The sequence below is a fragment of the Centruroides vittatus genome, unplaced genomic scaffold (assembly GCF_030686945.1).
Source record: "Centruroides vittatus isolate TY-2023 unplaced genomic scaffold, ASM3068694v2 contig_602, whole genome shotgun sequence".
NCBI lineage: Eukaryota > Metazoa > Arthropoda > Arachnida > Scorpiones > Buthidae > Centruroides > Centruroides vittatus.
In genome coordinates, this window is record NW_027122368.1 from 100,542 (window position 1) to 125,406 (window position 24,865).

The 24,865-nt window shown below is 34.3% G+C and overlaps 1 protein-coding gene across 1 annotated transcript; it reads left to right on the forward strand.

The window, feature by feature from the left end:
• Nucleotides 1-1,504: 1,504 nt before the first annotated feature.
• LOC136979294 (endonuclease G, mitochondrial-like) lies at nucleotides 1,505-20,013 on the forward strand. Its single transcript, XM_067275236.1, has 4 exons — nucleotides 1,505-2,104; nucleotides 9,493-9,605; nucleotides 9,699-9,876; nucleotides 19,827-20,013. The coding sequence occupies exons 1-4, from the start codon at nucleotides 1,628-1,630 to the stop codon at nucleotides 19,929-19,931; spliced, it is 873 nt and encodes a 290-aa protein (XP_067131337.1). The 5' UTR covers nucleotides 1,505-1,627; the 3' UTR covers nucleotides 19,932-20,013.
• The last annotated feature ends 4,852 nt before the right edge of the window (nucleotides 20,014-24,865 follow it).

Below are 24,865 nucleotides of genomic sequence, written 5' to 3' on the forward strand. Positions count from 1 at the left end.
GAAATCTGGTTATCGCTCGATCATTGCAGTTAAGCGATTTTCTATTTTCGCAGCACCAATATTAATTCTTTTTAAATTCTTATCTTTCATTATTAATGAAGAAGCTTCGTATATTTAACTTATCGCGGCCTGTCTGTGACGGAATAACTTGACGGATCTCTTCCGTTGTGTTCTAAAGAATACAATAAAACAGGAAACCGGAATGCAGTATCAAAGGAATGTTTATAAATAACCGGAGCTCCACCTATTACCAATTCTGCTTTCTGTCTATCTCGTAATACTCTTTTCATTGGGAATTGAGGTTTTAGGTATTTCGGAATTAGGACCCAAACGCCAACGTATATCATACTATGTGAATATCGCTTTTATTTTTATAATAGAGACGGTCTATGGCTCGGGAGATTTTTGATCAAAGCCGGGCCAGCCAACCGGAAATTTTCGCGCGTCGTCCAGTTAGGGTTTTTCTTTTGTTCTTTCTGCCCCGCGATCAATAACCGGGCTCTTTTATCAAGCGGCGACTGCAACCGACACATTTTGGATCGTCGCCCGCGAATAACTGCCGGAAGTTTTCGATTTGTCCGGATTCGTTTCCGGTCCACGTCTTCGTGCCAATGTATGATAACGGGTGCGTTCCTTTATTCCGGCTGGCAAAGAAGGCTGCTGGTGGTAGTAGTTTACGGTCGAAAGTGACGTGACGTCCTGCATGGCTCAGATAGTTTCGTTTCGGTGTTTACTGTGTGGTTTTACCATGAAAATTTAGAAGCTGAAAGCGCCCATGAATGCACGCGGTGACGTGTCATCTCGACGTCTTTTCGAACGGTAGCCGGCATTCTAATTTTTTTCGTGAGTACTTTGAATGCTCTGTCGGCAAGACGATCCATTCTGTAGTTGAATTTTACAGTTGGGACTCTTAACTTTCGTCTCCAAAAACGCAATTTTAAAATCGTAGATTCCACAGTCACGACACCGTTGGTATTCAAGCGCCGCCATCTTTTTTCTTTTATCGTGGTTCTAAATGCTTAAACTGCAGAGCACTCCCGTAGTAGCCAAGGTCCATAAAAATAAGGTCAGGACACCAATGTCTCATATAGAGCCGTCATTTTTTTTTTTTTTTCGTAACTCTTTCCGCCCTGTGGCACTAAGAGGGCCTCTTATGGCAAGCCCGTTATGGGTTCGGCCAGGTAGTGAGGGACGGGGACCGACTTATCAGGACGGTCCACTCCCGAAAAATTCCTGGGGATTTTTCGACCCGCCCGAATTCGATCCCGGATTCCCCAGGGCGGCAGGCTGCTAACCTTAACCGCTCGGCCATCCGGCCACTTAGAGCCGCCATTTTGAATCTGCAGTTCCAAGGTCGCAGCATAGATTTTGTTCTGTAAATTGCACGTTCCTTCGAGTTTCAGCCACGGAATTCCTTTTATAATTTCAAATAGAGTATTTTTTTCATTTAGAAGTTACTTTTAACATATAATTAAAGGCTTTAAATTTTTATGAAAGACGACTTCGAATAACAGATGGCGCCGCGCGCAAAATTCGGAGTTTCGAATAGTTCGTTACTGTTTATTAAGGAAACGACAGTCCACGTTTTTATATAGAAGAAAGGATTTAGGGAGTGTTTTTCGCCGGCATGAAGTCGAAAGTCGTAGGTTTATGCGTAAGTTCGGCCGTCGGATGGAGTTTGGGAATGCAGTTCCAGAAATGGAGGACGTCTACCGTACAGGCCAAGACTTTAATAGAAGACCAAGCGGATTCCGCACCGATATTACCGCCGAATAGAATCGGACAGATCACTAGATACGGATTTCCCGGAACCGGAAACGTAAGAGCTTTGGATGATTTCCTTCTGTCCTACGACTTTAGAAATCGAATAGCTTACTGGACTCTGGAGCATTTAACTTACGACAGACTTCATCCCAATTACAAAGTAGACAGAAGTAAATGCGAATTTGTCCAAGACGAATCCATCCACGCTCTCTTCCGATCCACTAACGACGACTTCAAACGGAGCGGTTACGACAGGGGACATTTGGCTGCTGCCGGTAACCATCGAATGAGTCAGAAGCACGTGGATCAGACGTTTCTTCTTAGTAACATCGCTCCTCAGGTCAGTCATTAATTTAAGGACTCGTTCGCATTAGTTAAGTAACCTGAAACCACTTGACCTCCATGAACCTGCTCTTTACTTAACTTGAAATATTTGTTTGGTTTAGTTATGGCAACGCTACACTTGGGCGATCTGCCTAGGGGGATGCCTTCTGGGAGGTCTTTTTAAGGGAAACTGGCCCCTAGTTAGGCGTTAAAGACGTGGAGAAAAACCTGGAAAACTGCACGTCGCCTGTCCATCCAAGCAAGGTGCGAACCCATGATTGAACTCTCGGTGTTCGGGGTACGAAGACTGCTTGGCCACTGGTGGGTGTTATGTAGAATGATCTAGGGAACCAAGGGTGATGGTCTCGTGGCCAATCTATTGTCCAAGAACACTATCAAACAAATTACCAATTGCGTGCCATCTTTGGAAGCAGTGGAAGCGCTGCTTTCTTTTATTTTCTAAAATATAAATACATATTGCACAATTATTTTCATATTTGAGTATACTTTGAATTAATTAAAATTTATATTTTATTATAACTGCATTATGCATCTTATTACAAATTTCTATACTACACGTGAAAAAAACGATAAGATTGCTACTGTATGTTTGAATATAAATTTGTATATGCATATTCCCAATGGAAGCACCGTATTGTCGAATACGGGACAGCATCCGTGGAGAAAATATTTGAATGGTGTAAAGCAGCCAGATTATACGCATTGGCACATGTGCTTTACAGAGCACCAACCTCACCCAGTTTAGCTGGTGAAAGCTACACGCCAAAATATCGTATAACGCTTCCACCGATTCTATCCAGGACCGGTTCTGGGCTGTTAGCTGCTTGCCCGCTAGATATTTGGCTGCCCTTGCCCCATTATGTGAATAGTGAGTAGATTTATAACTTACCAGTAAATTTTTATCGGTTGGGTTATGTTTTTATGGTAATTCTGTATAGTTGACAGGAGTTTTAAAAAAAAATCCATTAAAATATTTGATATATTTATTTTCCACTCCCATCTTGTATTACTTAAAGATTTCAATGTTGAACTAGTGATATAATGATTTAGTATTTCCCATCTATAAGGGGATGCAGAAAAAAACATGTATATATTCTTGTTAAAAAATTAACTATTACTTTGGCAGCATCATTTACAACTAAATTTAATGAATGAGATGCACAAGGTACAAAAAAGCTCTATAATTTATATTTGGTAAATTTATGATTTATCATAAAAGTTTGTCTTTCCACTTCTTTCCTTCCAAGACTACAAATATTCAAGTACAAAGTAACCGATTTCAACTTATTTCTACCTAAGAAGTAGTTAAATAATTAAGAGATTAGGGAATTAGGTACATAAGTAAAACCCTGCTGAAAGAGCCGGAATTTTACTTAAAAGCTTAACTGAACCAATCTCTAGCCGAGTACAGTGGAGACTGATTTCTTGGTAATATTAGATAAAGAGAAATTTTTCCAGTTCAATGAGAGTGGCTAAAAAAACTGTAAATTTTGGAAATTTCCATGGGCACCTGGTCCTAAAACAAAGATTGTCTATTATTTGTTCTCCAACTAATATTAATTAAGTTTAACATATTTAGATTTTTACAGCTATGGAGAGAAACGTTTAAAATTTACAAAAACCCTGTCGCGTCCTTTGAGGTGCACTAGTGATGTGACAAAAGAGGCATTTGACTTTAACCGGTATCGGCACCCTCGGAATTTCACAGCCTGCATGCACGTTCGACATTTTCACGATAAAATTTATTAAGACGTAAAATGGCTTTGTGGATGCATAAAAATGCAAAATTGTTTTGTTGGCCTTGCCTACTATTTTCAAATGAAATTAATGTGAGGAATAAGAATGACTTTTTCGATTTAAATAATTTGAGTAAAACTGGTAAGACACGAAAACGTCATTTTGATTCTTTCATAAAATTGAAGCAATTTGGAAATCAAAGCAGAATAGAATTTAACATTAGTAAACAATATAAAACAAATATTGAAAATTATTACAAGATAGATCTAAATTAATAGATGTTATATGTTTTTTATCAAAGTAAGAATTGGCATTTAGAGGGCATAGGGAATCTATTGAATCTAATAACAGAGGTAATTATATTGAACTTGTTTATTTATTAAGTATGTCGGATAATCTATTAAAAATACATTTAGGTCTACGGTTTTTACTGGCTTATCAAACAAATGAATATGAATGGACCCTAGACCATCACCGATGTGCAATTAACTAATTGCCCCTGGAAGTTGGCTTCTTACAGAGACAGCTTCTCTATCATCAAATGTCATGGCATGCCACTGTAAATTACATAATGAAACTGCTCATTGAGGGATACAGCATTCTTTTGAAACAGTACTTCGCATGAAATCGGTTAGTGATTGGAAATTTCTCACGGAACTAAAAGAGCACATGTTGAGGCTCAGTGAATGTATGCAAAACAATTTTAGCTTTTGTATTAATTTTTGTAATAAAAAAAACTTTTTAAGTTAACCTTTCTTTTATTAAAAACTGCATTTTGATAGACCACTTTGTTTTTTTAAATGAAATTTTATAATGTAGACCTTTATTGGACACTGTAAAACTTTTTAATCTTCTATTTGTGATGTCATTTGTTGATTTGTTGACATGCACAGCAGTCAATACATGATTTAGACCAGGATGTACTGGGCTGTGACAATTCAAATTAAGAAACAAACCTTTATTCTGTATTTCTTGTCTTTTTTGGGCACGAATGGACCTTTGCTCAGCAATCTGTTTTGAGATGGTTGTATCAAATTTCCTTATTGGTATGTTTTTAGTTGGATACGAATTAGGTTTTAAATAATGATGAGCACATGGTAAACCTATGAAAACGTAAGTACCATATGTGATAACAGTTAAAATATACTTATAAGAAATGTTGTTACTACCTGGAAAATAGTAATCATCTTTGTCAAAATGCAAACTGCAAATGTATGTAGATTTCGTTGATTGCTTTCCTAACTTCAGTTTTATTTCCCACTTTTTTCTCAGTAATTTATCTTTTGGGAATGTGTGCATATGTACTGAGTTTGATGTACCTTTAGACTTACATCCAAATACACAGCAATACTTATTATTTACCATTGTAGGTTAAACACTTTCTAATTCTTATTGACCACAGACTTACATTATACCCATAGTAGTCCCCATTATGTAGTTCGTGCTAATACCACTAGATGTCAGATCGATCATTGGCACAAGCGAATTAAGACTAGTGGCATAATAATGGTGATAATTTCTTCCTTTCTTGCATAAACAAAAGATTGTTGTGACACCCAACCCTCAAATTCAATTAACTTACAAGACTAACTCTGAGCAACAGATGTTCTTTTTTTACCATGTTAAACCTGAAGAAGCAGTGGCACAAGTTACATGCCCAGCTGATCTTCCTACTGAAGTGCAGAGGACACAGTATAGACTCGAAGTGCATTACCAGCAACTAAAAAGCCTTTCCTGTATGTCTTCAAGGTGCCTTGCAGCACATGGAGAAATCGCTCCTTTTGAAGTTAATCAAAAATAAACATAAATGTCTTCAAAAATAAACATAATCTTATAGGATGACCTAACTCATACCATATTAAGGAAGACCAAGAAAATAATATTACTTCTGAGTGTATCTTCTCCCTGGACACTTGGAACCTCTGTCCAATGTAGCATGCCCCAGGCTTTCCTTTGAGGTCAAAACTCATCAAGAGAGATGGCCATTGAGGCTGCTGGTTAACAAAAGGACCCACCCAACCTACCACCTTAAGAAGGCTTGCCAAGCTCCTAAGTGGGCTCCTTCCTCCTTCCCCCTCGTTACATCATCCTCCATTGCAGCAAAAGCATCTTTATCTGCCGTGCTAGATAAATTGTTCCCTAATAGGTACAATTTTTACAAAATGGATGTTGATGCTCTCTACCCCTCTGTACCTCAGTTTGAAGCTGTTAGGGTGAGACTATGCAGACGCGAATTTAGAGCGAGCAAGAAGTTGCGAGCGATTTAGTTTTCGCAAAGGAAAAACATGCACAAGCGAGAAGCGAGAAATAACACTGGAAAGTGCGAATTTCTGGTTCTCGCACATATCTAACAGATTTTGATATTTATCGCGTCTCGCCTCTTCTCGCTACATATTCTTGCTTGCTCGAAAAATTTGCTCACTCGCGTCTGCATAGTCGCACCCTTATGCTATTCATCAAGGAGTGCTTTTCAGCACAGCAAGTCTTAGAGATATGTGAGAATTTTCTTTTTGTTACCGAACATAATCACTTTTGGTTTGATGGGAAAATAAACCTGCAAAAATGGGGTCCCTATGGGCTCACCACTGTCTGCCATACTAGCAGAATTACTCATGAGGCATGTTGAATAAAGTGTTTTTAGCTTCCCTGTTATGATAGCATACCCACTGATATATCTGAGATATGTAGACGACATTCTCTTAGTGTGTCAAGACATGGTGGAAGATTTCCTTGTCCTCAAATACTTCCTAACGAATGTTTACTCCTCTATCGACTTTACCTGGGAAAAAGAAAATATGGGAAAAATTGCATTTTTAGATTTAAACATCTCCAAGTCCCAGGGAGGTATAATGTACTCCATGTTCCATAAATTTAACAACATACCCTCTTTAATCCCTCCCACTGCATACCATCCAAAGCACTTCATTAATGTGGCTATTGCTCCTTTAATTAGAAAGACGTTTCTGTTGCCTTTCATGCAAACCGCTACCAATATTGAACTTACTGTCATTTGCTCAGTAGTAAATGCGGTGGGTTATACCAATTCCAAATATAAGCACATCTTGAACAAGGTTAAAAGATCTTTTTTTCCTGCCACCACTTTATACATCCCAAAGGAATGCACAATTGTCTGTCCATCGGTACCTTTCTATGGCTGCATCACTGCCCGCATTTGTGTATTTTAGACAATATGCATTATTGCGTTATTTCTTCCGGTCACCCCACGACCAAGTCTCGGGAGGCTTCTATGCAACAACAGGGATGTTGCCTCCATACTAGAGAATTCCGCGGTATACGCTATCCTGTTAGAAAACACATCTGGCATTCATACCCACTACGTAGGAGCGACAACTAGAATGTTATCTTGCTGCATCTCCGAACACCAACATTCCATCAGGGCAGGCAGGTGTGACACTGAGTTAGCTAAAATGGTGTTACAACATCAAAACACCCCACTGTGGGACCATGTGGCAATGCTCAGGTATTGTGATCAGAGGAGCCTAGTGTATGTTTGGGAGGCCCTCCTTACTATATTATCAAATTCATGCAACTCACCCATGCTTGAGTTGCCTGCAATGTTGGTCAGCCTGTATAAAAGATTAAAACATCGTCTCTAGCTCTGCTCTCGGTGCCTATTCAACACATCATGGCACATGCACATTGTCATCATGCACACCATAATTCAAATTCTTTATGTTTTTATTCTAAATTTGGTTTGTTATAAAGGACTAATGCTATTAGTCTTAATTTGAAATGTTTGCTCAAAAGATTTATTTGAGTTTGTATTCTGCCTGAGGATGATGCCTTATAATACATCGAAAGTGCTTGCAAATATAGCAATATTTATATGTAATTAATGCCTTTGTGATAATTTCTTTCTTTCTCGCTTAAACAGAAGATCGGCATGTCATCCAACCCTCGAATTCAATTAACTTCCATTCATAAATGTTACTACATAATGGGACCAGGAAGTTTGACTCCGGATATACATGCAGTGTTGCCGACTTTGAGGAATTTACCTAAAATTTGAAGAAACTCATTGTTCAAATGAAACATTTGGAATTTGAAGAATAGGTTACATTGAGGAATTTTATGGTTGGGCTGCAATTTGAAAAAATTGTAGACCTATAATTTCCACTGTTGTCTGTCCATCTTTCTTTAATCTCAAGAACAGAGTTAGATAGATGAGACAAGACCTGTTCTTGGGAATGCAACAATTAAATCGCATCACACCCCATTTCTCTGCAGCCCTGGTTCTGTTTACAAAATAACTCACTGGTTTATTGACTTTGGTTTGTCAGCCTGTCTCTTGTTGGAGAGAGGGGTCGATTTCTTGGTACATTTCAGTGAGCGAGTACATTTAGCTTCTGATTCGGATATCTCATCTGCATTCTGCCTATTGAATTGTGTGTTTATTTTTGGTTTACTGGTCTCAAGTGGGTCATTTATAATGTATATTTTGTTAAAATTGGGTAATAATTAAGTTAATTAAATGGTAAAATAATTAATGTCTTAGGTGACTCTGAATGTTCTTTTTGTGGAACAACAGTGATGGATATAAGAAAACACCCTCTTGATTCTTGCAACATTTTTCTGGATGTTCGAGTTGCTACACTGTCATCTGCTTTTTGTTACCAAATTTTATTCAGTGATAGTTTTGCCATGCTAACTTTGTATAAGTTATATAATTTCTTTGTTCATGTATGAGACTTAAAATAACAATGTTCTTTAACCGCTTTGTAATAACACCTGTTATATCAAATAATAAAGATTGATTGATTAAGTTAACACCCGGGTGTTATAATTTTTGTCCTGTTGTTGATAGAAAAGGTTGTTATTCCATCTGTTTTGTGTGTGATGTATTTTTAATGATTGCGACGGAGAAATATGCTTAAGATTTTTTTTAAATTTATGCAAAATGGTCGATCTCACATCATTATTTAGTAACGTTCACGTGCACTTGATAAAGTACTATCTATGTTGATACCATTTCCTCTCTTTTCTCTCGAACTTTAAAATCTTACGTTCAACTTTGGGTATTAAAGATTGAATATACCTTGGATAAGAACTACATTTTAATGAAATATGTTTTGGTGTTATTTCATGTAAAAGAAATTCCAATTGAATACATTCTTTGAGCCAATGTTCTTTGCATTTTAAGACTTTGGAAAAAACATTTGTTTGTGGTTTCCATGAAGTATAAAAATGATTAGGTGAATGCCAAGATCATGGTCATCTTCTACTTGAGGATGACATTGATGGAAATGTTGAGTGCTTGTATTAATAAAGTGTTTTAGTATTCTAATACAAATTACAATGTTATTATTTTATTGTACTCTGAATAATGTTCTCTTTAACGTTTAATTAACAACTAGTATATTTTAGTCGCAGCTTAACCAGCATGCTGGTCTCTACGTAAAAATATGACATGCCAGTCATTCTGCAAAAATATGGTAAAAAGTTTTACATTTTTAGATGATTGTTTTTCCGAGAATATATACTTGCGTATATTAAAAACCTTTTAAAAGTTAATTAGAATATTAATTTTATCCAAATATATAAAAAATTCAAAAATTTGTATAGTTGATTTTATTAGAAACAAATTTGATTTGGCAATATTTTAATATGTTTAATTATGTATTCTAGATAGGAAAAGGATTCAATCGACACAGTTGGAATAAGTTGGAGAAGTATGTTCGTCTCTTAACTAAGTCGTACGCAAATGTATATGTGTGTACCGGTCCTCTTTTTTTACCAAAGTAAATTATTCTGCCTTTTCTTTAATTGTGTATAATTATAATAAAAATAATCGTAAATAATTACAATATAATACTATGTTTATGTATTTTTAGAAAAGAAAATGATGGTAAAATGTATGTGAAATATGAAGTTATTGGATCTAATCATGTTGCTGTCCCAACACATTTTTTCAAAGTGATTGTTGGAGAAATTAACGAAAGATATGATCTAGAATCATATATAATGCCAAATGCTGTTATTGATGATGATACACCTCTTCATACATTTCAGGTAGTTTTATATATCCAGTTTGTTTATAAACTACATGTCTTGTATAGCAGGGGTGGCCAACAAGTCGATTGCGATCGACCGGTCGATCGCCAAGCCAATTTTGGTCGATCGCTAGCGATGTCTTGACTTAATGTATTATATTTGTAACCGAACGCAACTGTATGCATGCAGTTATGACTCGACTCATAAGCAGTGAGTGCACTTCGTACTGAAACAGTGTATAAACATAGTATGTATTTCACACTTCCTCCTCCCCACTTAGACTATGCCTATGACAACAAGTCGATCGCGACACATTTTTACGATAAAAAGTAGATCTTATGTGCACAAAAGTTGGCCACCCCTGTTGTATAGGACAGGAATGGGTGTGAGAAAAGACTTCATAAGGGAAGGGATAAATAAGGTAAAAACCAATGTGGTTATAATTATTTCAATAAGATCAATAAATTTGGAAAAAGGAAAATTTATATATATTGAATTTAATAATATTTTTATATTTAGTCTGCTAAAGTAGTTTATTTTCTTGCAAATCGGGACATGATTGTATTAAGTGGAATTGCTATTTGCAGGGTTCCTACGCACCTGGAAAGTCGGGGATTTTCATTAGTGTTCGGGAAAAGTCGTGGAAATTCAGGGAATTTGTCGAAAATTGTCAAAAAGTCAGGGAATTTATCTTCTTAGCTGCCTTGTTGATTTCGTTTGCTGAATATGGCTGACCAAGCGTAGCCATCTGCAGGTGGCAAGAAGTAATGCTGCAATCGTTAATAAGAAAATACTGTATACCAGAATCCATTTTGAAATGGCTTTTTTATCATTCTGAAGCCATGTAATTTTACAGTTGTGGATTAATAACAGGATACTTTATATCTTCCTCATACACACCGGGGTGTATAATATATAATTAGAACTCACTTGTGCCTGTGACCGGTGTGAAATTAATTAATTCAAGTTAACGAACGTTTTCTAACTTGAATTAATTAATTTCACACCGGTCACAGGCACAAGTGAGTTCTAATTATATAGGATAAACTACTTTTATGTAATAGTGTATAATTTTTAATTTTAATAATTTAGCAATTATAAAAAGATGAAATTGTTAATTCGAATAAAAAATAACTGCAGTAAGAACCCACTTAACACGGGGGATGCGTTCCTAGACAAGAAAGTGCTAAGTGAATCGGCATTAAACGACATAATTTTAACATAGAGTAAATAGGAATAGGGGAACATGTGACCAAAAATAAACAAATTTTACTTTAATTTTAAGTTATTTTTATGTTAATTGTATAATGACGTGTGCTAAATAACACATAAACATATACACACAGAAATGCAAAGTTCATTTTTTTATGATGAAGGTCCTGATTTTTCTGAAATTCTTGTTTTTTTTTGCAATAAAGTCAAAGTTTCATTTATCACTTTTTTCTTTCCTTAAGCAAATGTTGGTAGCAGAAGATCACATCCAAAATGTCTCGTTTTGCTTTTGCACTCCTTTCAAAATCTGGTTCATTTGCTACAATTTGATCAACAATTTCGGTTATTGTTACCAAACTTTTACTAAGGAAATCTATAGAGAAATTTTTTGGGTTCTTTGTTTTCAGAATCTCTATTTTCCAGTTCCACATAAATTCCATGTTTTTGCCAGTTTTTGAAGGTTGGTTGGTTGGTTGGTTGATTCTTGTTTTTTGGCGCAAGTTTTTGAAGGTCGTCATTGGTAAGGCTCTCATCAGAAACCTGCTGTAACTCATCAATATCCTGCTTGTCTATAATCGTCTAGTCCTGCTATATAGATTAGGTTGAGAATGATCAACATAATGATACAGCGATAGGCTCTTCTCATTGAGAATTCTTGGATATTTTCTTCCATACTTTGTTCATGCATTTATCAGTTAATTCTTGCCAAGCAAAGCCAATATTGCCTATGGCATCCATGATGATATATTTTTTCCAAAACTGTACCAAACAAACATAGATTTAAAGAAAGTACACCTTTTTGCCACCTTTTGCCGATTGGTTTGCGTTCGCAAATAATCGTATTATATACAAATCGGTGAAATGCCGCAATAATTTAAATCGGTGCTTTCTAGGCTTCGAGCAGACCGCATTATATTGAATCAGTGTTAACCAATGCAGCGTTAAGTGGGGTCTTACTATAATTAAAAATTTGTTTGCAAACTTTTAAATGTTTAAATAGTAATTTATTAGAATGTTCACTTCAAAATAGCTAAATAGATGAGTAAAAATCTGTAATTTAATTGTTTTTCACATTTAAAACATTACTGTACAACATAAAAAAATTGTAAATAGCTACCCGACATTTACAGTAAAATGCTGGCGCCGATTAGTAGTTTTTTACATTTGTTGTTACAATTTTCCTTGAAAGTACTGTACTGCAAGCATATTTTCTCCCCTCTCCCATTAATTTCTGCAACTTCGATACATAGTTTAATAATTAGTTTAATAGAAATGTTGGGTCACAAATATCCACTGATTTTGGCAAATTTAGGGATCATACCTGTAATAGATATACTGTAGTTATAGTTTTGAAAATCAACCGGATCAGCATTTCTCAACCTTTTTTGGCTCGCGGACCGATAAAATTTGTGAAAAAAATTTTGCGGACCGGTGGTGTTTTAACACTCTCTACTATATATTAAAGAATTACTACAGAAGTAAATTGTAAAATTATTATCATTATTTATACATTATAAAGTTTTCATTTATTAAATTATCATTATTTTTTTCAATAAGAAAATTTTTAACGCAGAGCGGTAAAAATTCTCTGTGGACCGATCGAGAATCTCCACGGACCGGCGGTTGAGAAACAGCGAACTAGATAATCCAATAGTTTAATTATAAGCAAGTTAACATTGGTTAATTATAAATTTAAAAAGCTGGTAAATTTTTTAAAAAATTAATTAAATTAATCAAATATATTTTAATTTTTTAGTATCTTTAGTGCGAAACAACACCAAAACTATTTTTATAGTTATGTTGCAAAAGAACGAGATTTTATAGTTACGATTCTATGCGCCGAACTTCTATATTTTATTAATGTATAATTGTAATTTCGTTTGATGTTTATTTCTGTATTTATTTTATTTTATTTAAATTCTATAACATTAGTTCGTTTAATTAAAATTTGCTATAAAAGTGAGAAAGATGGTTTGTGATATGATTTGCAATAATTATTAAAACTCTGGCTTTACACTGAAATTGAAATCAAAATTGCGGCAATGGAACATTTTTTTTTCTTTTAACGAGTTGCCAATTCAGCTAATTTAGTGGATTTATGAACAATCTAGCTAAAAAAATCAAACAATTCTAATGGAAACAGTATGATTTGGGTATTTTTATTAAAAAATGTCTAGCTGTAAATTTGAATTTTGAGTTGGTTGGCGACACTACTTTTAATTAATATATATGCAGATGCAGATTGGATGTCGTTTGAATGTTGTACTTAGTATTGTGACAAAACAAGTCTTACACATTGCTATCTGATCTGGTTCATCTGTCTTTTAATAATATTGTTCGAGGTTTGTGTTTTTCTACATTCTTAAAGTATAATGGCACGGAAACAAACGAGGTTTAATCTTCAATGGCTAGATCCAGCTATTCATCCAGAATTCAATTCCTGGTTAGGAACTGTAAAAGATGATGATACAAAAGCATTTTGCTGCATTTGTTGTAAAGTTTTCTCGTTAAGTAATATGGGAAAGCGTGCATTAATATCCCATGCAAATAGTTCTAGTCGTGTTGAAATAAAAAGATTGAAGTCGGAACAAACTTCGCCGGTAAGGTTTTTAACCCCAACAAATTCAAACTCTTCTAATAGTCAACAAAATGTGTGTGAAATGGCTTCTGTTGTGGAAGATAGATCTAAGATCATTAATGAACAGTCTCTCACCAAATCAACATTTCTTAGCAGTACTTTGACACCTTTTGTGATAAAAGATGATGTAATAAAAGCAGAGATAACTTGGGCATTGGCAGTTGTAAAGAAAAAGATGTCACTCAATTCATGGTCTGATATTAAAAACATTTTCAAAAAAATGTTCCCTGACAGTGCTATAGCCACACAATTTCAATTGGGTCCAGATAAAGCTTCCTATATAATAAATTATGGCCTAGCCCATTATTTCAGAGAAAAATTGATTGATGCTGTTACAAGTTGTGATATCTCCTTTGACGAATCACTAAACAAAGTTACTCAAAGAACTCAAATGGATCTTGTGATAAAATACTGGGATGAGAGTAAAGATAACATTATGACCAGATATTTAAATAGTGTCTTTCTGGATCATAGTACAGCAGGTGATCTCTCTGCATTTCTCAATGGCCTTTTAGACATTCTTCATATCTGTATGGATGGACCAAATGTAAACATAAGTTTTCTGAATAAATTAGAAGATCACACGGAGACACGGAATGTTGGTAAATCATTTGTGAGAATGGGAACATGTGGTTTACATGTAGTCCATGGTGCTGTAAAAGCTGGTTTTAAAGTAGTAGATTGGAATTTGTTACCACTACTACGGAATTTGTACTGTTTGCTAAAAGACTCACCCACTCGGTGTGCCGAATACATTGCTGTAAGTGTAAGCAGTTTGTTTCCCGAAAAGTTTGGTTCAACAAGGTGGTTGGAGAATGGAGAGTGCTTAGAACGTGCAGCAGAAGTTATTGAATCTGTGAAGACGTACATAAACAACAGTACAAAGCTGAAAGACAGCAAGGTGGCTACATTCTTGAGACAGGCACTCAATGATTTCTTTATTAAAGTTAAACTTTTATTTTTTCGGTCAATATGTACACAAAGTGAGAGCTTTCTCACCCAATTTCAGAGCAACAAACCTCTTGCACCCTATCTTTATAAAGCAGTTGTTCAATTATTAATTAACCTGATGAGAAAGTTTGTGAAAAATGACAGGGTCACCAACAAGCAGTTTCTAAAAATAGATTTAAATGCTAATGAAAACTTGGTACATCTTAAGAATTTGGATATTGGTTTTGGAGCAAAAAAGGTTTTAAAAGAATTGAAAGTAAGCGACAAAGATATTCTGTGTTTTCTAAGAGATTGTCGAAATGTGCCGAAAGTGACGACACAAAAGATTATTGAGAAGGGACCTGTCAAGTACAAATGTGTGAAGGCTTTGAGCAGCTTAGACCCAGAAATTATTAAAATGCAATCAAATGTTGGAAAATTGTATTTCAATGTTTTACTGGAGGTTCTACATGATACAAACAGGATTGATGAGAAATGTGCTGTCAAAGCAAAAGAACAGTATAATAACCTGCAATAAAGTATCCATAAAACCCTATTCTACGAAGTTTGAGGACTTCATATCTGAAAGGACTGATGATGATGGTCTGGACACATTTTATTGTGAAAATTATGATAGGCAACTGCAAGATCTATGGTCTATTATCAAAATTTCTCTTTTTTCTCACATGGGAATGCAAGTGTTGAGAGTGGTTTTCTGGTTAATAAATCACTGTTGAGTGAAAATCTTAAGGAAGAAAGTTTAGTTGCTCAACGCTTAGTTTATGATGGGATCCATTTTGCCGGTGGTATCGATCAAATAAATATAGACCAGAAATGTTGTTAACAGTCAGAGGATCTAGACAGCGATATATTGCATCTCTGCAACAGAAAAAAGATATTCAGAAGCAGCAGGCATTGAGGGCTGAAGAAAAAAGTAAACTTACACAACAACTTAAGGATTTAAAACAACACAAGAAAACGTTAAGAAAAGATCATGAAAAGGAAGAAAAAGAGATTGAAATGAAAATAAATACACTTGAGGAGAAAAAGCTAAAACTACATTAATAGTTCTTCTATTTTGTGAATTGTAATTAATTTTTTATTTTCTAATTATCTGTATTTTGAAAAAAAAGAATTAATACTAAGAAGTTTCTCTGTATTTTGATTGTCCATTTTGTAAAAATAAAAAGATTTTACAATAAATTAGGTACATTTGTTAGAGAAGCTATACTGTAAACTTACACCTATCCCTCTTTATTTCAAAATTGTGTAAAAATAGATTGTATATAATGTGGTTGACAAAAGAAAACTAATTCTTTTTTTACTTGATCAATTTTTTTGAGGGAAAAAATGCTTTACTTGAAAATTTTTAAATTTAACTTTTTGTTAAAATTATGTTGCTGTTTTAAAAAAATGTTACTCTTTTTGTTGAAAGATTGGTTTTAAAATTACGTGTTTCTAAGTCGAGAGTTCGTTTTAAGCACAGTACGGTACTATTTGTACTGTATATCAAATACCGTTTGTTGATTTTATGCTATCTTGTATTTACTAGATTTACATACAATATATGATAAGTGGTGATAAAATAAAAAGCTCATGTTTCATTTGTTGCTTATTTTTTCATTACATTGAAGTTTTGGATTCTATCAAACATTTTTCTACAGGATGTACCGGTATGTACCTTATTTTTTTAATGCGGCAGTCTTTGAAACATATCAACTGTGCAAAAAGAGGGATAGATATACTCGATCGATGTTCACGGTAAATAAAATGCTGTTTCATTATGTCGATATTCCACGCTGTAAGAAATGTGAGGGTCGGGGAATTTGGGCAAAGTTGGTTGGTTCAAGTCGGGGAATTCAAAACAAGAATTTGAGTAGAAACCCTGAAATTAGCAACATTCATCATACCTGTAATAGGTATACTGTAGTTATAGTTTTAAAAAGCTGGTAAATTTTTAAAAAATTAATTAAATTACTAAAAAATTAAAATAAATTTGATTATCTTTTGTGCGAAACAACACCAAAATAATTTATATAGTTACGTTGCAAAAGAAAGAGATTTGTAGTTACGATTCTATGCGCTGAACTTCTATATTTTATTGATGTATAATTGTAATTTTGTTTCATGTTTATTTCTGTATTTATATTATTTTATTTAAGTTCTATAAGTTTTAAGGATCCCAATTTTCGTAGTACTATGGCATCATAGGAATACAAGTGTGAGGTTCTGGAATTGTCCTGGAACTCACTAATGTAGAAAAACAAAAAATAATTTAATTATTAGAGGAAAAAAGGAATGAACAAAAATTTTTTATAGAAACTTGAGAAATAGTCTAGACAGTGCAGCTCCGAAGATTGATCATTTGGATTGGAGTCGGATTTTCCATTGTTTGAAAAGACAATGACAATTTCTCCTGCAAACTCTGATTTTTCGATTGACGTAAGTAAATTGGAGAATCCATTAGATCCCCATTATAAAGCGTGGGTCGAGGTTCAAAACCAATCTAGGAAACGATTGAGGGACGGGAATGTGATAAAAGCCGATGTCTCGAGGACGCAAGGCTGTCGAGAATCATCTCTTCCGTAGCCATTACCACCGATTACCTCCAGTCGTTTGCTTTTTCCTCACACTATCTCTGATATTTCGCTGCCGCTGCTGCTGCTGCCTTTTCCTTCCACAAATTAACAGTTGCCTTTCATAAGGAGGACTTTTCAAACTCGGGATGAACATGAGTGATTTACATTAGTGCTAGACATCAGACAGAAATTGAATGAACTTCCCTTTCCAGATTCCACAACGCCGCTACAAACTTAAGAAGAAAAATGAAGACAACTTTAACTATATTGTAAGCATATTTGTACAATAAATGGGTTAAACGATAAAGAGGTGTCTGTACCACGTTTCCCACATACTTATTAGTCCCTCGACTTTCCTTACGTTGGGTGAATTAACTTTATCCCCTTTATTTTCCCAAGGGGAAAGAGTCGTCATATCTCACACAAGTGAAACTCAAAGTTTCAAATCTTATGTTCTAATTGACGTTTGAAATTATGCTAAACCTGAGGAAGGCTATTTAAGATGGCTGAAAACATTAATTTGTTTAATTAAAATTTTCTATAAAAGTGAGAAAGATGGTTTGTGATACAATTTGCAATAATTATAAGAATTGTAATTAAGGGTTAAAATAAATAAATTTTGTCTGCATTCTTAAGAAAATTTAATGCAAAATTGAATAAATAATAAATAAAAATTATTAAAACTCTGGCCTTTACACCGAAACCGAAATCAAAATGGCAGCAATGAAATGTTTTTTCTTTTAATGAGTTGTCCTTGAGAGTTCATAACGCTTTATTAGGATATGTAGCTAGTTTTATAAGGATCTCTACAAAGTAGCTATTATCATTAACATCACGGGTCCCTTACTGCGAGAGTTCACAATTGTTTGCATGTGGATAAATACCTTACAAAATTTAAGGAGGTTTATTCTTAAGTTAAATCGGATGATCGGCAAATCGACGGTTTGGAGGATTATTTGTTCGGGATCGGGATCGTTCAACAAGTCAAATCGAAGCATTAATAGCAGCCGAGTAGGATTGACGGGGTAACTTGTTAGGATGGGCGACAAACTCTCGAGATGAACAAACTGTCTGTGTCGTCATCGGACATTCCCTTTTATTTTGGGGGTTCTCCCGTCTCTTCTCCTGCCCATTTTTGGTAATGTTGATTTCTTTGTCCAATAATGATTTCTATTGTTAGGTTCCTGGTGACAACACATTTGATGTGTCACCTAAGAAAGGAGTGACTCTAGCAAAAGATACGACCATATCTTTTGACAATTAAATTAATTTTTCGCTTGGTAAATTTTACCACAAATTTCGGAAAAATTTAATTTTCTCACCTCCAAATTTTTCGTCAAGTCCGGGCTCTCACACTAATGATTAGTAATTTATTCAAAACTAATTTCAAATTTGTTTTTTATTGCCCAAAAAAATCAATAAATTCTTGTATTTCTTCAGACTTCATGCTTTACATTTATATGTAAAGCATGAAGTCTACAAAAATTTCAGGTCTCTCAGACCAATGTTTCCAATTATGTAGTAAAGACTGGCGTTTCTGTTTACAGTTTAAATAAAATAAATTTGTTTTATAAATAAATATAATGTTGTAAACGATTTTCAAATCAAAAAAAGGATGAGAAGACTATATGCCATTTAGGTATGGAGCAGTATATCATAGTTACACAAAACAAAGCTAACAGAAATCCACGATTTTTTTCTGATGAGATTGCTTGTAAATGTAGAAAATAATAAAGAATCACCACACACTGGCATATGATAAACAAAATTACTGCTCACGAACCTTTAACCGGTGCGAATACTTTGTGCTTCGCACCGGTTAAAGATTTGCGAGCAGTAATGTAGAAAATATTTTTTGGCATCAAAAGAATAAAAATGGAGTTAAATTTGGCACAAAGTAGCCAAACCTGGCATCACTATGAACTCCTTGATAAGCAAACAAACACGTTTGCATCGGACCACATCCATTTAAAGGAGTGGACATCCTTAAACTTTAGCCACTACTTCCTGAATATAGTAGAAAGATTTGCTAAAACCAAATGTTTGAACTGCTCAACAATCAGAGGTTGAACTTGTCTTTTCTTACTAGAAAAAAATCTACTCTACTCAAAATGAAACATTTATTACAGTACCACTTCATTCTTCATTTCAAAAAGTGTAAAAAGTAACCATTATTGGAAATAGGATTATTTATTTGGGTTGTCGAGGCAATTTATAGTCTGGTTTAATGTATTTCGATAAAATATTTGTTTGCTTCATCACGTGAAAACTAATATTTTGTGACTGGTATTTTGCCTGGGCAATAGCAAAATTGGTTTTAACACAAGAATATGCTTTACTGGTGTTTGTTTTAAGATAAATTGACTGTATGTTGATTTTAAAATAATATGAAAGTTTAATTAAAAATGCTTTCGCAAGACATTCCGAAATTTTGTTAACTGATATAAATTTTAAAATATATTAATTTAATTTGATGATATAATTTATTTATGGATAGGTATTATTTTCATAACTTTTGGGGCAAATCAGATCTATTTGATTTTATTTAATAAACAAAACTTTACATAAAAAATAAATACGGTTAAAAATAATATATTAATTCATTGCAGGTTCCCGTGGAAAGTATCGAACGTGCTTCCGGATTATTATTTTTTAATAAGATTTCTCGTGAAAGGTTTCGTAGAGTAAATGGAAGAACTGTTCATTATAATTAAAAATACAATTGTATAACAATTTATAATTATAATGAAATTTTTTGTATTTTAAAAGATAATTGTTAATTTAATATTTAAAAAATAAATATTATGTTTGTTGATTTTATTTTTTCAATAAATACAGAGTATTTTCATTTAATGTTAATTGTAAATCTTAGAGGGGAGACAAATTCGTAGAAATTGTAATTTTGTTAGGCAATGCAATTTTTGAATTTATATCCAATTAGTATGCTATTATAATCAGGAAATGTTTGGAATTAGCTTACTAATTTAATTTATAATGTGAGTATAGATAATACAGCAAACTTGAGGATGGGAATTATATAACATTCCAAATTGGATAACCAAGCAATCCTAGCACTAGTTTGCTTGATGGAATCTTACTCGGGGTACCTGGAAAACATCAATTAGGATGCACTTGAGTGATGTATTGCTTTATCTGGGAAGCTCCATAAATGCAGTCAGAGGATGAGCATGGAATTTGTGTACAAAGCATTTATATTTTACTTGATCAAATTTTATCCCGTTCAGTGTTGAGTTTATGCTATAGGTAAATAAATCATGTGTACTGTATAAAGGAAGTATTATAATAGAATCAAATTTTAGAATTACGCCATTTTTTCCATAATTACTCGAAGTATGGTAGACCCCCTGTAACATGGGTTCGTATAAGACGGATTTGTATAACACGACGGAAAAATTGCAATCGTGTTCGTATAACACACTAAAAGAGGCTCGTATAACGTGGCGAAAGAATGAGACGGATCGTCGTGGCCGACTTGTGTCTCGACGGGATTGGTTAAATCTGGACGAATAGTGGACATTGCACAAATCGTCGAGTTTAAACGAGCAGCAGACCTACTAAAAACATTTATTATTCCACGACCATAAAAATTATATTTCTATTAATGATGTCTCCAAAGTTCGGCACATTTTTCGCAGAAAGAATAACTTATCGGGAAATGCGTCCGCCGTTCGACGAGCCGCTCTGCGACGAAAACGAGCTTAAGCAATGGTGCCTTCGAACGGTGCACGCTCGGTAAGTATTCCTACAATTTTTTGTTTATAGCATAGTTTATATGGGTTATTCCCAAAAAATTATACGTATTTTGGAAATGTTCGAGTCAAATTAGTCTAGAATCAATAAATTTTATGGAAGAAAACCTTTCAAACAGCTGTACCCCCTAAACTGCACAAGTGCCTGGCTGAGAATGGCTCGTGTATTTGTAAAATCTAAGTGTCTCGTACAACACAGAATTCATATAACACAGAACGTATCTACTGTATTCAAATCAACATATGTCAACTCGGTAGTTGTCTATGATAGAAAATATGGTATCATTTTAAGGAGTATATAGCAAATTTAGAAAACCATATCTAGAATATTATTTACATAAATTATTTTGTAAAGTTTCAATATGTCTGAAAAAGTTGAAATTTTTCATTGCCATAAGAAATGTTTCTAAATTATTTACATATCAGGCCCCAGATTGAGTTTGAACCTAAAAAGGTTTATAAAAGTTTGTAAAAGATAATTAACACAAAAAGACAAATGATTCCTTGAGGTATTGAGTTTACATGCATCGGTGACGCTGGACTTTGACACCATTGCTGATATACAATAGAGAGAACTTGATTGGGAAAAGAGAAGGTTTGACAAACAAAAGACAGAAAAAAAGGGGTCTTAATGTTATAGAACGTCATAAAAAGAAAACAAGTGAAAATATGAGTGCAGGTATCTTAGTTTTATTAGCGATCTCTGCCAGAGTCGGATGGTGTCGGATAGACCAGGGGTGGCCAACGAGTCGATTGCAAAACCAATTTTGGTCGGTCGCACGCGACGTCTTGATTTAATATGTTACATTTGTAACCGAATGCAACGCATGAACATAATGTGCAAATGCAACAGTATGCATGCAGTTATGACTCAACTCATAGAAAAAAATTTCCATTTAGCTTGAATATTTGGTACTGTCATACAGTAGCTTCTTTTCTTTAGTATTAACATTATTATTATTATTGTGAGGATGCACGAGTGGAGAATTATTTTATATAATAAGTTAAAAATTTAATTAATCGAAGTAATATTTTGATGTCACCCTTTTTGGGAAAAGGGAAGTGAAACATTCTTTTAAAAAGATGTTATCACACCTCTCTGACCACCTTATTACACATCTTCGACAAACATCTGTCATCTGTGTCGGGACATATCCCGTTAGACATCAGTTCATCCCGATCTCCGATTGTGATTGGAGGAATTTTTGTATAAAAAGGGCAAATTCCTATCATTCGAGGCAGTTTGCGATTAATTCGAACGTGCCATAACTGACAAGCAGACAACAATAATATGCCCCTGCCATAATAGTCTGCAGTCCACGACCAGAAGGAACCTGCCATAAGAAGAAGAAGACAGTCCCACTCCGACTCTCCAGCATTCATCTTGCATTCTCCAAGTATGATTGACAGAGGTTATTATCACTATTTTTAACTGATTGTAAACTCTCATATTTAAGATGTAGTCAGTTCATTCAGTTGTTAGCTTATTTTCCTTGTACTTTTTATATATATATTAAAGTCTATGAATTTTATAAATGTTCCTGTCGACTCATTCAAACTATACGGACCCCGATCGAACTTACCCACGACTTCCCCCTCCACTTACCTTCAAGACCCTCCTATATTTTTAAGCCATCCACCGACCCAGTGAGCGGGTCTCAACGACTAGAGGGCAATTTGCCTGTTGTATTCTCACATTATTAATCAATATTATTTATCCACGGTGACAATGTCAAGTTTCAATTTTTATTCTGTTTAAAATGTAAGTACCTTTTCTTTGTTTTAAATTAAATTTTGGCTTTTCTTACCTATTTATTTACTTGATAAGCGAGTGTTCTCGGCAACAGACCTCTAAACTGTGGTCATTAATTAATTGAGTGAATTACTGCAGTTCACGAGTTTTTTAATTTTCTAGGAAAATATTTCGTTCAATATTTATTTTTTAAATTGTCATATTTTTATGCATTTCAGTATACCCACGAGCATGAGTAGTAAACCAAAAAAACTGAAAAGTCATCATTTCAATGAAAAATGGGAACTCGATTACTGTTTTACAATGGTGAATGATAAATGTCTTTGCTTAATATGCCTTACCTCAATAGCCATTCTAAGAAGGGTAATCTGGAGAGACATTTTTTAGCTTTACATAACAAGTATCACACAGATTAATCCACCAAATTCTGAATTGAGAAAATGTAAAGTTAGGGATCTTAAACTCAATTTTTCCAAATCAACAAAATGTTTTTAAGAAGTTAAATGAACAAAAAAACAAAAGATTATATAAAAGATTATACAACTTGTCTATGGAAAATTAGTGTAAAAAAGAGAAGAATAAAAGAAGGGGGTCACTGTGACTAACAATTCTCTAATGAATTGTTATCACAGTGCTACTAATCTTTTATTATGTGATAGAAAGACATGTTACAAATCATTATGACATATGATGTATACATGTAGACATCATATTGTAATACACCCCCCTCAATAATTAGTCATTAATTAATATATATGATAGCATAAGTAAGTTTCTTAATCTTATTTGCATCAAATGGCTTGGTTAACAAGTCACCAGTCATTAGTTCACTGGGACAACAGATTACATCATTGGTTCCCAAAGTGGGTACTACTGCCCCGTGAGAGAAGAGTAAATCTAGGGGATAAAAAGAAGCGGGTGGGTGGCAGGGGAATGCTGACCGAATGGTTACAATAAGTGAGGGTTGGGGTCAATGACAACCTTTCCCTTTCCTCTGTTAAATGAGCAAGAAGAAATATTGCATTAAATGATTTCCAGATGTGGAGAACAATGTATGGTAGGACAACAAAGTGTGATGTTCATAGAAAAGTTTTTCTGAGAATATCTCCAAGCCTAATGCAGAAACTCCCTAGCTTGGTATTCATTTAGCAAATCATGCAAGTTCAAAACAATGAACATTTTCAGTCTTCTTCTAATACCTGCTTCAGGTCACAAATTTCAAATAGATGAAATGTCTAACATTTTGGTGTTCAAATGTGTAAGATGCAGAAGAGCTTATACAAAAATTTTAATTTAAAATCCTCTAAATTGACCAATAGAATGCATCCATGTCATTTTTTTTTTTTTTTTATAGGATTTATTTGAAATTTGTGACCTGCAGCAGGTCTTAGAAGATCAAAAACATTCGTTTTTCTGAACTTGCACCATTCTGCTGGGTGAATACCAAGATAGGGAGTGTTCACAGTATAGTATAATCTAGTTTATAGAATATTTTGAGTTTTTATTTCCAAGCCTTTCTCACACAAGGGAATGGGGATTTAGGGGGGGGATTTATGGTATGGTTGCTAGATCGGGTATAAGTTTATGGAACCAAGATGGTGTGGCTTAGAAAAGTTTGGGAATCACTGAATTACAGGGGACACATGTCCTCCTTTTGTTTTGGTTGCCGTTTTCCTAAACCTTAAGAGGTTTTCAAACAACAGAAAATTTGTGACTTATAGCCTATTCTGCAAATGTAAACTAATGAATGATAATTGTCCATTGATCCATACAGCTTTGTCATATTTTGATGACAACCTCATTCCTTGTTTTTGAAGCAAAGTTATCCCTGAGTGCAAGCACCACCATCCTGATCCAATGTTGAATCATAGATTTACAAAAATTCTTGAGTAGTCAATACATGCAAGATGTGTCTTTACGCTTAGTCCTTTCTAACGCACGTGAGAAAATAACAATTCTATGGCAGAGTCAACCTTTTATTCGAGGCTACTCGTTTGCCTCCAAATGTAACAAAGTTAAAAATGTGTCTGTGGCGGTGCCAATTCAAGAATGTTTTTAAAAATTTTGGTAAACTTAAGGTTTGTCCTTGCTAATTTTTATAAAATTGAATCATAAAGTTTGAAGC

Excerpts from the sequence above, each read along its gene's own strand:
- LOC136979294 (XM_067275236.1), top strand. The coding sequence starts at position 1,628 with ATGAAGTCGAAAGTCGTAGGTTTATGCGTAAGTTCGGCCGTCGGATGG. Across the intron at positions 2,105-9,492 it reads TTAGTAACATCGCTCCTCAG|ATAGGAAAAGGATTCAATCG; the intron begins GTCAGTCATTAA and ends TATGTATTCTAG. Across the intron at positions 9,877-19,826 it reads CACCTCTTCATACATTTCAG|GTTCCCGTGGAAAGTATCGA; the intron begins GTAGTTTTATAT and ends AATTCATTGCAG.